Raw genomic sequence first — 15,616 nt, 5'->3', positions numbered from 1 at the left:
AAGGGGGGGGGGGGGGTGGCAAGGTTCCAACAAGCCTGAAATGGTACAAAGTATTGTTCTATCTCCAAATACTGTTTTCTTCTAAAAATCCTTAAGTTTTTAGCCAAAATGTATATTCAATATCACCATTTTCACTTTAGACTTAAGACATGCAGGTATCTAGTTCTCTTAAGATTATGATAGATCTTAAGATTGTCATAAGATATGAAAGTTTTGTGAAACAGCTATGGTGCCATCTTACGATAAATTTTGGTCTTAAGACAACTCTTAGATACTAAGTTTTGTGAAACAGACCCCTGTGGTATATGATCAGATGATATCCCTCTTTTCTTTCATCAGAGGTAAACATGTATGCAAATTTTAAAAAAAGTAATATAACCGCGCTTAAATTTTCACAACTCCCGGACTAGTACCCAATGTATGTAACTTGCATTCCGAATCCATGCATGTTCTTTTGACTTTGTTTACGCTTCAGGCTGGGGCGTCCGCCTATTGTGCTTAAGATCAAACAAGTCCGACAGTCGTCTAATTATCATAAATATGCGTTATATTTAATCGCTCTACTACTTCCTTTTAAATAAGAACAAAATACTTACAGCTCTTTTCCTTCTGCTAAACTCCGCCATTGTCCTCCCAAAATGCATTGCGTGTATCACTAAACCGTATTGTGGGACTTTCTACTTGACATTTATAGATACACAAAATGTTGAAAGCTAGGGACTTAGACTGACTGTTCTAAAAATAGATTTTGCGTTGGGGGATAGTTTTCGATATATCCTTGTGGGTTAAAAATTTTTGTTTTGTTTTTTATGATAATAATATCATTTTGAACATTTCTGTGAAGTTTATACTACATGGTTTATGGGTTAAAATATAGATGACCCATAAACCACCTAAGGATCCCACAACGTGAGTCTGAGATACGCAATATATCCCACAACACGCCTCTTGTATAACTATATATATATATATATATATATATATATATATATATATATATATGCATTGATTAACTAATTGATTTGAAAATAAATTTTAATTACATAATGTATTCAATAACAAATTAGATTAAAGATGACATTCTAAAGTTTGATTAAATTTCATAGAAGTAATTTTTAGATTAAGGTAACTCCATACTCGCAGTTTTATCTGATACAAAATTAAAATGTGTATTCATTTCCATTCATTAGAGTTAAAACTAACAAATTATCAAATAAAATACATAGGTCATCACACTTTTTAAGATATGAGACGTGCATAAACAGAATCATATATCGCCATAAGAAAATTGCAATTTTCCTTGAACAGTGTTATTAAAATTCCATACAAACTGGTTATGATGATATGATAGCATTCATAACAATTTCATGAAACTGTATCTTCACAAAAATATACAGAATATCTGTAAGAAATAAAGGAAATCATCGCATAATAGACTTGATAAAGAAATCAATAGAAACAGAGTTATTGCCCTTGGATTCAATATTTTGAAACGTATAATTGATTATTCATCTATAACTTAGAATTTTGAAATATTTTATTTTTAACAAGATTTTTTACAATAACTATAGGAAAAGACTCCAACAAAATTTATGTTCCTATCATGCATAAATCGAAATACATCTTTGATTTTGCAAAATCTGATGACATCACAGGAGGGTGGAATTACTTTAATTATGAAGTTCATTGCATTTACATTTCATAATACCATTACATATACATGTAGTACAAAATTTACAAAAAATAAAACCTTTATAATTACCATTGATCCATACAATGAACTTCATCCACCACGATTGCCGAAACAAGGTTTTTAAAGATATCTGTCTCAAACAGATGTCGCCAGGAACCACTGAAGAGGCTTTCAGGGCTCATCACGAGTATAGGCACCTTTCCTTTTTTATGTCATCTAATATACTCTTACAAAGAATATCAATAAATGTATAAACCCCCAGCCAAAGGTCCATGTTTTTCAAAATTTTAAAAATTTAGAGACCTTTATGATAATCATTACCAGCTGCATTATATTTTTCTCACACATGTCTGAGAGGAGGGAAGATTTTCTTTGATTTCATTTATCTTTACCACAGGGTTGGGCGGTTAACACTGTCCCCGGTTTTAACCGTTTGTGATCGTCACGTTCAATACTCCCCAAGTGGTCAATAGTGGTCAATTGTGATTTAAACTGTCCATTTTCCTATTTTTGTACATTTCTTGCAAAGATAAAGATAAATGAAGTCTTTTCATTATATGGATCAATTGTTAATTAATATTTTTCATTAGATAATCAAATGTAATTTCATATATATCGACCAGTATTAGCCAGTATTGACCGGTTTTAACCAGTATTAACCACCGGCCCGGTCATTACTCATATTGACCACTTTTTTGCCAACCCTGCTCTCCCATCTGGCCATATTGGCTCCACTTGAGAGATTGAACCCTTGCAAATTGACCAAGGCGACATAAATTTCACAATTTTGGTTAATTTCTTTATTGACATCATAGCCATATATTTGATTTTTCTTTCACGTTTGCGAGAATAGAGAAGATATCTAAAAAATCTTGGGGGGGGGGGGGGGGTGGCAGTTTTGTTATCATCAATTCAACTATAGCACTCATCAATTCAGCAGAATCAACAGCAATTCAATTAATGTGTGCAATAATTCATAATTGAAAATATTTTTAATTAGTTGAAGAGATCTTTTATAATGAATTGTTGCACGCATCAAATTAATTGATGATATCTTCAAATTATTGATTGAAGTTTTATGATAATTTGGTGTTCCATACATATAGCGCACTCAACAGTATTGTGGACATGTTAAATTAAAAAATGATATATGTTTACTTATATAGTTGCCCTCTTTATAAATATTAATGTGCGCATCAATTGAATTAATAACCGAGGTTAATTGAATTATTGTTTTCTCCAATTATTATTTTTTATTTGAGTACCCAAAAATAGTTTAATTTTGACTTGGGGGATTGCTTGATCCACCTATCAGAGCATAAAATGCGTCATTCTTCAAAATATAACAGATGACGTCACGTGATGTTTACATTTTACTGTGTTGGATTTAAATTGGCGACAATATACTGCATGCCTGTGGTATGAATTAATAAATCGGTCCAAACATGTGTTACATATATAGTAATATCTATAGTTTCAAAACTTTGATTATTATATATAATTTTACACTATGTACAGCTGTCATATGCGTATACGATACGTGCATGTTCACATTACTTTCAAGAATCAATTTTTTTAAAAAAGAAAGAAATTACCTTTCTTCTGAATCTCTCCGACATAAACACAGTCAATCCGGAGAGAATTGATGTTTATAATTTGGTCCTTCATTAGTGACACTAATGGGGAAATCACCACCACAACCGAAAAACTACGATCGGTGTCAGCTGGAAAATATACTTTCGATTTCGTCTCCCAAAGTAATTTCGGTAAAACTGAATACAACACGGTTTTTCCATATCCAGTGGATAAAACAGCAAACAAATCATTTCCTTTCACAATCGTTTTTAAACATTTGAGTTGTAAATCTTTAAGTTTAAAAGGCAAATTCAATAGATTACAAATTTCTTCGGTAGTGTTTACATCTGCAATTTTGGAGGTGTGTCGAAATCAATCAATCAAATTAAATACCGAAATTTTGGTAAGCCTCGTTCTGACGTTACAAACGTTATCGCGTATCTTTACCAGACTCTCTGCTCTTCGGATATTTACGGAAAAAGCAGAGCGTCTGGTTGCACGAGACTAGCTGATGAAGAGCAAATCACGTGTCTCAATAGCGTAATCTTTGGAGCGAGCTCGTCGCGTCGCTTCGCTCGCTATAAAAAGTATTATCAATTTTTGTAAAATCTATATAAATAATTTTCACATCAGGCACATTTTTATCATGAAAGTTTAATTTCAAATTCCTCTAAGTGGGGTTTGATACCCTATATGTGAAACTAAGTGGGGAGAGAAAAAAATAATACAATGAATTTCTTTCATACCATGCACAGTAATAGGTTTTGCTCCTTAGGACAAAATATCAAAGTTTTAAAAAAGTTGAACTTGAGGAATTTTTATAGCGAGCGCAGCGAGCCAGCGCGGAGCGCTGGCTCGTACTGCGAGCTCTAATGACTAGAGCGCGGGAAATAATCCGAGCTAAATCTCAACCTCTAACAAGAATTTTTTTTTGACGCCAATCCCAGAAGTCCCTCGTACAAAATGGCGGATGGTCCGATTCGTAAAATAATAATTAAAAAAAAATCTTTGAAGTATTACAAACCTTTCTTATTTGAAAGGAAAAGATGACAATCATATTTTCCCCCCTTTCTTTTTCTTTTTAAAATATTGTCTAAAGAAATGTAAACAGTCACGTCACAACTATCAGGCTACGTCACAACACGCTCGTTGCATTTCCCGCTAAACTGGTTCCTACATTGGCGAGAAGAGCAAGACAGTAATCCTAATCAGTTTTCGTTGTTTTCAATATAAATTTTTTGAAAATGTATTCAGATATGCTGCGCTCGCCCCAACGGTCACACCGTAATCATATTACGATCTGTTGGGTACTACCTTAATCACGAATTTCAAAGCCATAATATGTCTTACGGCGTGACCATGTTTGAGGGCGAAGCAAAAAATATTGGCATTAGTATCTAGATCCATAACAGGACAAAAAATATCCCGAAATATTAGCACCTAACGTGTGAGGACAGAGCTCAACCAAAGTATCCTAACTTTAGACATTTTTGATCCGCCTATTCATTGAACGCGGGAAACGCTATGCAACTGATGTAAACAGTGCATTGTGACATCATATTCAGCGTCGGTGTTTAGCAAATACACAAACATACATCTGTAAGAAATATTGTACAATAAAGTGTTAATCTAGGAGTAATTATACATGTATATGATTAAGAAAATAAGATTTACATGCTTTTACGGATTTTATGTAACATCTCAGTACGACATGGACTTGGGTACACGAGATTCAAAATGGAGAAATACATGTCCACGCGATAGTATTCGAATCGACACCATTGGGACCAAAAGTTTCAAGTTCCATGGGCATGATTTAATTTTTCATTAGTTTTCTATATTTTCCTTTTAAACATGTATATACGTGTTACCTATAGGGAGAGCTCCGCTCTCACGGCCCTTCGGGCAGTCAGAGGGCTTCGCCCTCTATTAACTATTTTCTTATTTAAAGATAACATCAGTTATACAGCGTCGTGCCAAAAGTATTCGCGGAAAAATGGCCGACGTCAAATGAGAGTTATCTCGCTTCGCATTACAAACTCGCCGTTTTGGACTAAGTAATGAAGTACACATACCTTTAGTATTTTGTAAGATGTCCCTTATATCGAATACATGCAATAATTCTTCGTGGTACGGACTGGTAAAGGTTCCTAATGTACTCCATGGATAAGTTCTGCCAAATACCAATAATAGCTTCGAACAGCTGATCTCGGTTAGTTATATCGCCAGTCCGATTTTGTAAATCTCTCTTTACCCGATGCCAACAGTTTTCAATAAAGTTTATGTCTGGTGATTGGGCTGGCCAAATCATTCCACGGATGTTGTTTTCGTGCTTGTATCTCTCGATAACACGGGCGCGATGCACGGGGGCATTGTCATCCTGGAAGGTGTAGGAATTGTCGGGAAAATGACGAGCAATTACAGGCCAAAGTTGGTCATCTAATATAGAAATATATTTATCGGCATTTATATTGCCGTTTACCTTACACAGGGTACCAGGACCATACCAGGTAATACATCCCCAGATCATTACCGAAACCTTGGGCTTGTATTCGGCAAACATGCACTCCGGTTTGTAAGCTTCATGAGCGGATCGCCACACGTAGACTCTATTATTCTGACCAATAACAACTTGTGACTCGTCACTGAAGGTATCACACCGGTAATTGTCCAATCAAAATGAACTTAGTCAATTGTAGTTCCATATATTTAAAGAAATATTTTTTTCCTTGCGCGATTTTTCTCATTTCCTCTTCTTCCTTTCTCTTAATTTTTGTACCCCTGATTAGGAAATTTTGTGTAATTTGTAGAAATAATCAAGTGTATACAAAGGAACTATTTGCTGTTGGTAGCTGAGGCTACTTCCTGAGGTGCACTCCGGCTGTTTACACACATGTGAAAAACACGTGGATTTGAGGGTAGTCTTGTTTGCGGGTAATTTTTTTTCGAAAATGCCGCGTAGGGTGTTGTTTTTCTGGTGTCGGCAGACGAGATAGGTAACATAGAACGTGTCTGACTGCGTTATTCGGCATCAATTTTGTAAACTGATTTTTAATGATTTTTTTCCCCTCTATAGTAATATATAGTGAAAATAATTACCGGTGTGATACCTTGAAGGAAGTCGTGAAATTCAGAATTTCCCGTTTTTCTCAGTCCTTTCCCTTTTCATCGGCTCAAAATCAGCACTGGATATCAAAACAAGAGGTTTGAAAAACAAAACGGTGTTTTAATAGGTCATTCAAGAAACATGACGCAATACACAATGCGAAATTTCAATTACATCTAAATACGTATCAACAACGTATTTTTTGTCTTATACAGCTAGAAAATCGTAAATATTTGTATAAACACCCATCTACATAGCATACACCGGCGGTTTTAACACTTAACACATCCAAAAGACGTATCAAAATTTCACATCGATTTTACAATACGCATATTGCACAATAACCCCACCCCCCTCCTCCTGCCTTGCGCAACTGTTAGATGGACTTTCCTTGACATTCATAAGCATCATACATAACTCTACGACTTCTTGATTCAATGTCCTTATTGTAAATTAACCCAATTAAGAGATTTCGTATTTCTGCGTAGAGTTTAGAAATTTTATTTTATTTTTAATTTTATGTCATAAAGAGAAATTCAGATAATTCATGGTAAATGCCCGTCAAGGTCACTCATATGAACATCAAAATGTCTCCTTAACACAGAAGATATCAAATTATTCGTTTTAAGGGCCTAACACGCGAGGTAATATTTCTGGCACGATTTACGACAGTCCCCTCCGTAGCAGGATATCAAGGCTCTGACGACGTTGGCCATAATTCTATTGCCGGCTTCTAAAGCGTTGAGCAAAAATTTGTGTTCTGTCCTGCATATCAAGTTTGTCACTAGATATTCTTACCGTTTTGAGCATTTTGAACACTTGCAATTCAACGTCACTATACCTAGCGCCCTTGATATTTGACCTACATCTTCTTTAGAACCAAAATTTAGGAAATGTTTTAGCTTAAATTTTTTGTAATGAACAGTTACATCGATGATTTCTGTATGATTTGTGTACACGTTTAAAAACGTCATATTATCCAGTCAGACTTTAGTCTTATTTATTTGTTTTAATCAGTATTTAGTCTTCTTAATGTGTTACCCCTGCTTTGAAGAAAGGCTAAATACGCACAACCCCTGCCAGATTAGGGGGCCATTATCTGAAACATTAATCACCCGTGAGTATCAACTTGGTTTAATCTGTTAAGCGTAATTAATGGGCTCTTCTAGGATACCAAATTGACCAGATGCAGATTCCATTATAGTACCGAAAATTGAATATTTTCACAAAACCAAAGATCTCACTCATATGAAATTTGAAATAATTAGCAATTTAAAAAAATGTATAAATAAATTTAGGATTAATAAGTGATTGAAATAGCAAATTTCATCATTCTTCTTTCCAATGAAACCATTTTTGCGGAAATATCTTGATTTTATACAAAGTTATTTCAATTTAAAAAGTACCACACGCGCCTCATATTTCACTGATGAAACAGGCAGAAATCACGATAGTCCCCAGGGGAAGTAAATCACCAGTTACGTCAGTTATGTTGCTCCGATCGCTGTGTGCATGGGGTATACTATTGATGAATGAAACGGGCACCTGCTGTGCAAATTTGACATTTTTTGATGAAGATTTAGTTGTCTTCAAGATAATGTTTCTCCAATATTCGTTTACAGTCAATCTCCGCTTTTGCAAACACCATGCAAGTCTCTTTTTTCTGTTGACCTCTTTCACAACCATGCGTTTCCTGACTACTCTCCGATATATCTTATTTTTATGTAATATCCGCTGCACAGTCCGCTTACTGACATTAATTAAATCATTTCTGACATTGAATTCAGTTGTGACATCCTTCAACACTTTCCCTCTGCTCCGTTTCACCAACCGCAACAACCTCGTTTCCCCACGACGGGACAACTTTTTCGGACGACCCGTTCGTTTTGCCTTCAACAAGCTACCCCGTTCTTGGAAAGTCTTCAAAATTGATCTGCAAGTAGACTCAGGCACCCCTAGCATCCTCGAAATCTCACTGATCTTAAATCCATCATTTTTTAATTTCATAATCACTTCTTTCTTGTCCGGTGACAATTCTTTTGACTTCCGACCCATCTTTGTTTACATTACAATTCGACAGCACAAGTTACACCTGCAGACGATTTTTCATAAGTCACTCATCCGGGAATGTTTACTGATTTCAGGGATTGTCTCAAAGTTAACTTTTATTACGTATTGATTTGATAACGTTCAGTTTTCTAAGTGAAGGGCAACAACTCTCGCACCGAGACGGCCATTTTCCGCGAATACTTTTGGCATGACGCTGTATCAATTTTTTTAAGTTACGGACATCAACTATGAATGAAGTTTAAATACAGTTACAACACCATCCCGTTTTTTGTACAATTGATTTCTTCATTTCGGGACTAATCTATGATACAATACGTATCTGTATTTTGTTTCTTTATCTAATACATATGTAACACATCAATTTCAACACGAAACACAAAAAATGACCCTTTATCATTACGAAATCGACATTTAATGATTTCGGCAATATCAACGCCATCCATCTGCAGTAAAGTTCACCCTAGTGTTATTATTAAATAAATTCGGACGTTATATGTCATGAAAGTGAAAAATACATTTAGTTAATTCATTGATCTTAATACAATTATAATATTATTTTATAATAGTTATTCATAATGTGTGTATGTGGGTGGGTGAGAGAGAGAGAGAGAGAGAGAGAGAGAGAGAGAGAGAGAGAGAGAGAGAGAGAGAGAGAGAGAGCATATTATGATAAAGTCTACAGGCAATAGAACTTAGGGTGGGATACTGAATGAGGGTTGTATCAAGAAATATAACTCTTACAGTTTCTGTGCGTTATTACGTCACAAAAATAGATAGAATGTCTTTCTTGATTAATCAGTCGACACTTGCCTCCCGTCAAATGAAAATGGTGATTGTCAGGTACAGTACTGTTAAGTACTATTATCATGTATGCTGTCAAGATACCTCATTTTGTTCACAAATTATACCCTGGTCCGGTAGTTCTGATGTTGGGCCTATTTTACACTCAATAATGCATGTTGTTTTTAATTTAAGCTAAAGTTCTAGGTTAGTGACTTTATTTTCTCATCATAGTAACTAAATGAAGTAAGCGAGGATCCACCCCCCCCCCCCCCTTCCGTCCAAATGATGATACGCATACTTTCAGACATATGAGTGTGTGTGTGGGGGGGGGGGGGAGCATTGACATTTTATCCCCACCATCGTCGGTTACCCATGGGTGTTTCATGGATTATGAAGGAGCGTGTGTTGACTCCAAACCGTTGTTTGCGACGATGGTGCCCCGGTAGCTTTTTCTTTCTCTTTTGTAGTTTTTTTTAACTTTCAAATGTTTGAAGTTAAACTTTATTTAGTTTAGCCTACAACCATTTTAAAACAACACAAAATTTACATTAGACGCCTTTCTTGAGGCTGAAAATATTGCGACCTTTAACATTTCTTTCTTTACTACCAGGCATTGATCTGGCATAAAAAACGGAGTTTATACATTGTAGTTAGATCTATACGGAGTATAAATTAAAGATACCAAAGGTGTGAAATTTATGACACCTGGATCAGGAGCCCATGCAGGCTGCATTGTTATATTGAGCATGGAGGCCTCTACAGGTACCAACATTGTGAAATGTCCCTTAAAATCTAGTTTAAATGGTTAAGTCTCCGGGTGGGGCTATATGGATCATCTTTATATTGAAAATGGTTGAGATGTTAAAAAATCTTCTGCATTCCTAGTGTTGTCGCGGGTAAGTAATGAAAATTCACCACTCTTGATTACATGTGGTTGAAATCCACCACTCTTGGATCACAGCCATGTAGTTATCTTTAAAATTTATGAGTTATTTTTAAACTTTATTTTATAACTTATCTTATAAAATATGTACGGTAAGTTAAAGTGAAAAGGAATCGTATAGAGCTTATGAGATACCTTATGAAAATATCAAATATCAAGATATCTCATAAACTTTATGAGAAATCATATATGTACATGTAAATAATTATATATATATACAGGGAAGTTTTTATCACAAGTGAAAAAAAGAGTTTCAGCATTGAACTTTTCAACATAGATTTGGATGATATTTTTTACAAAGAAGAAAGTACATCTTCAAAAGATCATCAGGTAACTAAGCAATTTTGTCATTTTTCTGTCTAAGCAAATTTGATTGAGTTACGTTCTAGGGCATCAAGGAACAATTATCTAATAATTTGTTTTCCATCAATACCTTTCAAGGAATTACGTAAATTGAGATTCTAGCTATTTTGTTCAAATCATGGACTTGGGCAATCGGAACACCTCGCCCTTTCCTCCGTTCCTACGTAAAAAGACTCGGACGTCGCACGGCGCAGTGATTTACATCGATTTGAAACGTGATTCGGTGAAGACGTAGTGTTGCTTATATGACAACGATAAACAAGTAAGTAAAAACTTTTTGATTCATATCTGAATACTTTTTTGTCATTTGATATTATTTGTAAAAATGAAATGATTTCAATTCTTCTAATTTAGTACGTGTTAGTAGGTTTTAGCACTTACTATATGCGTTAATCAGACTCGGAGGCAATTCGCGACAATGTTTACAAATGCATTGTCGTATGCGAAGAAATCTATAAACATTTGTTTTGATTTAAAGAACAAACAAATAGAAACATTGAAACAACTTTATGATGGAAAAGATTGTGTGTCGATCCTACCAACTGGATACGGCAAAAGCGTTATTTTTCAACTTCTGCCATTTCTATTTCAATTTAAAAGAAAACCCAAGACACCTGGAATCGTAATTATTGTGTGTCCTTTAAATTCTTTGATGCAGGATCAGGTCATGAGTCTGTCCAACAAAGGAATCAAAGCGTGTTTTTTATCTGTTGAAGGTATATTTCTGTTTTCAAATACTAATTTTTTTAATACCCTAGTAAAGCTGAGAGTAAGAACGTCAATGGTCATGCAAGTGTGTACGTTTAGGTGCTTGGGCACCTAATATAATTACCTGTTATTTGTCAATGGCTAAAATTTTTCATTGAAAAGATATTTCGAGGTTTTCTTCCTTTTATAAAACCATGAATTAGTTTTTAATGAAGGACATGCATAGAACTAGAAATATGTGACAATTTGTAAGCCATGTGAAAAAAAGAGGCCCATGGGCCACATCACTCACCTGAGTTTGACCCAGAATCCCTTTATGATATGATTTGTTCAAATAAGGACCCAAATGAAAAACAATCCAGAATTCATTTTTGTTCTAATTTTTATGAAATCTAAAACATGTATTACAAGAAATATGGACATGAATTCTATCCATGATTTTTAAAACTTTTACCAGCAATTGCAGAAATATGAAGAATGAAACTTTAATATCAACGTATAGCATTCTATTTCCTTATATGATGTATGTGTATAACCCTTTCTTTAATTTTGCACTTGAGGAGGAGGGAGTGTATAAAAGTCTGAAGTTGTTTGAAATTTTGACCTAATTTCAGTAACCATGTCTCAGGATTATGGAGAAGCTCTTGAAGTACTAGTGCAAGATATGTGCAACCAATACATATCTAAGGCTACAGTTCAAGTTGAATTTTCTTATTATTTAACCCGAATAAGTTTACAAGCCCACTCTCCCATTCAGAATCAAGTAACATTTCTAAAATATTTAATATGTTATTTCAGGCACAGGGGGTCTGAGATACAATATCGAAGGCAAACCCAGTGGAGACGAAGAGGGTGATCAATTGGACATTTATATTCCTCACTATGTTTCATTAGATGATCTACAACATGGACACTTTCATCTCATTTATGCTCACCCAGAGACTCTGTTACGTAATCATACCATATCTACCATGCTAAGATCAAAGACCTATAGGGAGAATGTGTGTGGCATTGTTGTTGATGAAGTCCATATGATCTCAGAATGGTAACACCTTTAGGATTTTCAGAGTTCTAATTTAACTGAGGCACCTACTCCAATGACCATTAGTAGTTATTAAGTCAAATTGTCGCAAAGTATTTTAGAAATTCTTGATGGTATTACAATTTAAGTGTAGCATGTTAGAGGTTGATGTTGTTGCATGTTTAATAGGCATCATATCGGTTTCATCAGATTGAGATGGTTAGTATTGTGGTGTAAGGTGGAAGTAGATTTCTTATTGAAAAATTGATATAATAAAGAATATGTATCATGCTATTTGTTAAAAATATACATACATATATATTGTTAGGGGGCCAGATTTTCGGACAGCCTTTAAAGATTTGTCAGAGTTGACCTGCCTCTTTCCATTACCAACATCTGTACACTTGGCTCTCACAGCAACAGCAACAAGAATGGTTGTAGCAGATCTGACAAAGGAGTTATGTCTTGCAGATCCAGTCATTGTATCATCAAACCCAGATCGTCCAAACATATTCATTGAGGTACTATATATACTCAAATTGTTCACATCCCAAAATGTGTGTATAAAGATGTATAATCAAATAGGTCATAACAGCCCTTTTGGTCCTAGGTAACAGTCTTGTAATAATATTTTCACCTTTCATGCATTGATTCAAAGTCAAGACTTTCTCGAGTCTTGGCCCCTGGATCATGAAACATCTTATGCTTTAAGATTTGAATATTACAATAAAATGATTGAGAAGTCAATTATTTAAGGAATGACGCCAAGTTTGACATATGTTATACTATATAACCCAACTTGATGCAGTTTATGCTTCATAATCTGTGAATCAAATTGCGTGTTACCAGTAAAAGTGACCTATTCCAGAATAAAATTCTTATTCAATATTGTTTCATTAAATTTCTAGTGTCTGCAAATTAAGAGTTTCAGTCTATAATTAATGAACATTTTGTTATAACTGATTGAAATTTTGACTTAAGTCTAAGTTTGTTACATAATCATGGGGCCTGGGCGACATTTTTGTGAAACATCATTTACATGTACATCAGTGTGGGCAATAAAATGTACAATGTTTTACTTATTATATGCACTGTGACCTTGGCCTTGGTAAAAAAAAAACCCAGTAATTTTGGTACATTTATTTTACATTCTACAATTTCAGGTATGCCGTGACCTTCCAAATGTGAACAAGATGGACAAACTGGATGCTGCATTGGAGCCGATTGCCAGGGAACTGAGGGAAAAGTTACTATCCTTTCCAGTTACAGTTGTGTACGTAAATGACCTTGCTTCGTTGGGTTACTGCTATCAGTACATTGAAGATGAACTTCAAGACAACGCATACCACCCAAAGACTGAGAAGATTCCAGAAAATCGAATTTTTGGACAATTTCATAAGGACTATACATTAAAAATGAAAGCTCACATTGTTGATGAACTAAGAAAATCTAACCCAAAGCTTCGCCTTATATTTACGACAGTTGCTTTGGGAATGGGGCTAAATTCCCCTTGTATTAGTTCAGTGATACATTTCCGACCTCCTACAACACTGGAAAAGTATTTCCAGGAGATAGGTAGAGCTGGTAGAAATGGCCAACCTGCAAATGCCAAAATGTACTTTAATATGAGTGATCTAGCTTCCAATAGGACAGGACTTTCACCTGCGATGAGCAAATTCTGTTTGAACAGTACAACATGTTTAAGGAAGCAAATTGTAAATCATTTTGGTTTCCATTCTGTTCTGTATAATGGAGAAATCAACATGTGCTGTTCAAATTGTAGAACAAGATGAAGTACATGATATATTTATTTTCTATTGTTATCTAGATCTTAAGGTATTCAATGTCCAATGATCATATTTCATAAATGTATGGTGGGGTATTTGTAATCATGGTTTCATTGTGACGAGTTTATTAAACAAAAATATTCCATCATGAGATTTTTAAAATTTTGCTTATTGATTGAATTTTTTTAATATTCACCAATTTTCAATCTTCTTCTGTTATTCATTGAATACCTTAAAGACAAGGATGCAGTGGACTACATTGTACACTTTTAGATCTGTTCATTATGTCATATGTTTAAACATCAGCCTTCAACTCGACATTGATATTTTGACCTTTAAAATTAAAATTCATAATTTGTCTTACTGTCTGTCATTGCACTACTCAATCAGCTTGTAACTACATATAAAAATAGAACATGGTTATTGAATTAAGTGCAATTTTAATTTCTGACATTGATTTGTGTCCTTGTAAGATACTAATGTGAATCCCAAAGGGAATATTAAGTTTGTTCAATGAATGAAATACATGTACATTGTATGGACACTGGTACAATTCCGTATTATTTATATTCAAGGAATTCTGTGTACAAAAAAGAGGGTATGCATATAAAGTTGACACAATTTCTTAAAGTTATTTCATATATTTTCAACACATTCTCTTCACACATGCATACTATCACATAAATCATATCAAAGGTAAGATTCACTCAGAATCTTCATCATCACTTTCATGATTAAAGTTCAAACCTCTCCTCAACCTATGCACAGTGCTCATCACCGTACCTCTGAATGCATGAATGTCAAAATTGTAAGGAGATTTGCATATATGTGGAAAGGCACACAATTTTCGCCCAGGCGTGAATGTCCATGGGTTGTTGGATCGTAAAGCAGCTTCTAAAATGCGATTGATATCACTAGAGTCACTTCTGTTTCTCTGTGTTGTATGAATAGTCTTTACATCCAATAACTTGCAACAATTGTTAGACACTTCCTTAATAACTGGTGAAGCCTTCGAAATTTTGAGAATTGAATCTTGGGTCTTATTGGATCCAAGGCCTTTAATAAGTTCTTTCAACTCCTTAACTTCATGCTCTTTATTCATTTCCGCAGCTATGTTGTGTCCTGTTTGTCCTGAGTTATTAATGAATGCCCCTGTCCTAACTTTCAGAACCATTCTAGGATTAAGGATCCACTCTGTTTTTAGGATGAAGTCTATGCACTCTGTCAGATAGTTTGACAATTTGGAATGGCTATAAAACAGTGGTATCATGAATTTCAAGACAATGTTCACCAATTCAATGTTATCCTCTGAGATTGCATCTTGCATCAAACACAATATGAAGTGCCAGTTCAAGAAATTGATTACATAGTTGCGCAAATCATCCGGTAAGGGTTCTGCAGGAATGGTTAGTGAATCAGGAGTGTTTTTTCCACGTTGAGTCTCTTGTCCCTGGTGTGACATGTGTCTAACGTTTTCCTCACTAGTACACAACACCTCATAAGGATCATAATGAAATAAGGATAATTCTGATACAGAAACTAAAGACAAATATAACAAGAGGCCCAT

At 34.7% G+C, this 15,616-nt stretch overlaps 1 protein-coding gene across 1 annotated transcript; it reads left to right on the top strand.

Annotated features, from left to right (window-relative positions):
* The first annotated feature begins 10,951 nt into the window (after positions 1-10,951).
* Positions 10,952-14,055, top strand: LOC125658623 (bifunctional 3'-5' exonuclease/ATP-dependent helicase WRN-like). The gene is made up of 4 exons (XM_056150820.1): positions 10,952-11,249; positions 12,040-12,286; positions 12,591-12,783; positions 13,426-14,055. The coding sequence occupies exons 1-4, from the start codon at positions 10,952-10,954 to the stop codon at positions 14,053-14,055; spliced, it is 1,368 nt and encodes a 455-aa protein (XP_056006795.1).
* Positions 14,056-15,616: the final 1,561 nt, after the last annotated feature.

This window comes from Ostrea edulis, chromosome 9 (genome assembly GCF_947568905.1).
Source record: "Ostrea edulis chromosome 9, xbOstEdul1.1, whole genome shotgun sequence".
Lineage (NCBI taxonomy): Eukaryota > Metazoa > Mollusca > Bivalvia > Ostreida > Ostreidae > Ostrea > Ostrea edulis.
The sequence above is the reverse complement of the archived record's forward strand: the minus strand, read 5'-3'. Positions and strand labels throughout refer to the sequence as shown.

What these genes read in the sequence shown, in the direction of transcription:
- LOC125658623 (XM_056150820.1), top strand. Translation starts at nt 10,952, where the DNA reads ATGTTTACAAATGCATTGTCGTATGCGAAGAAATCTATAAACATTTGT. An exon ending in GTGTTTTTTATCTGTTGAAG is followed by an intron (nt 11,250 to 12,039) that starts GTATATTTCTGT and finishes ATGTTATTTCAG; the next exon opens with GCACAGGGGGTCTGAGATAC. An exon ending in GTCCATATGATCTCAGAATG is followed by an intron (nt 12,287 to 12,590) that starts GTAACACCTTTA and finishes ATATATTGTTAG; the next exon opens with GGGGCCAGATTTTCGGACAG.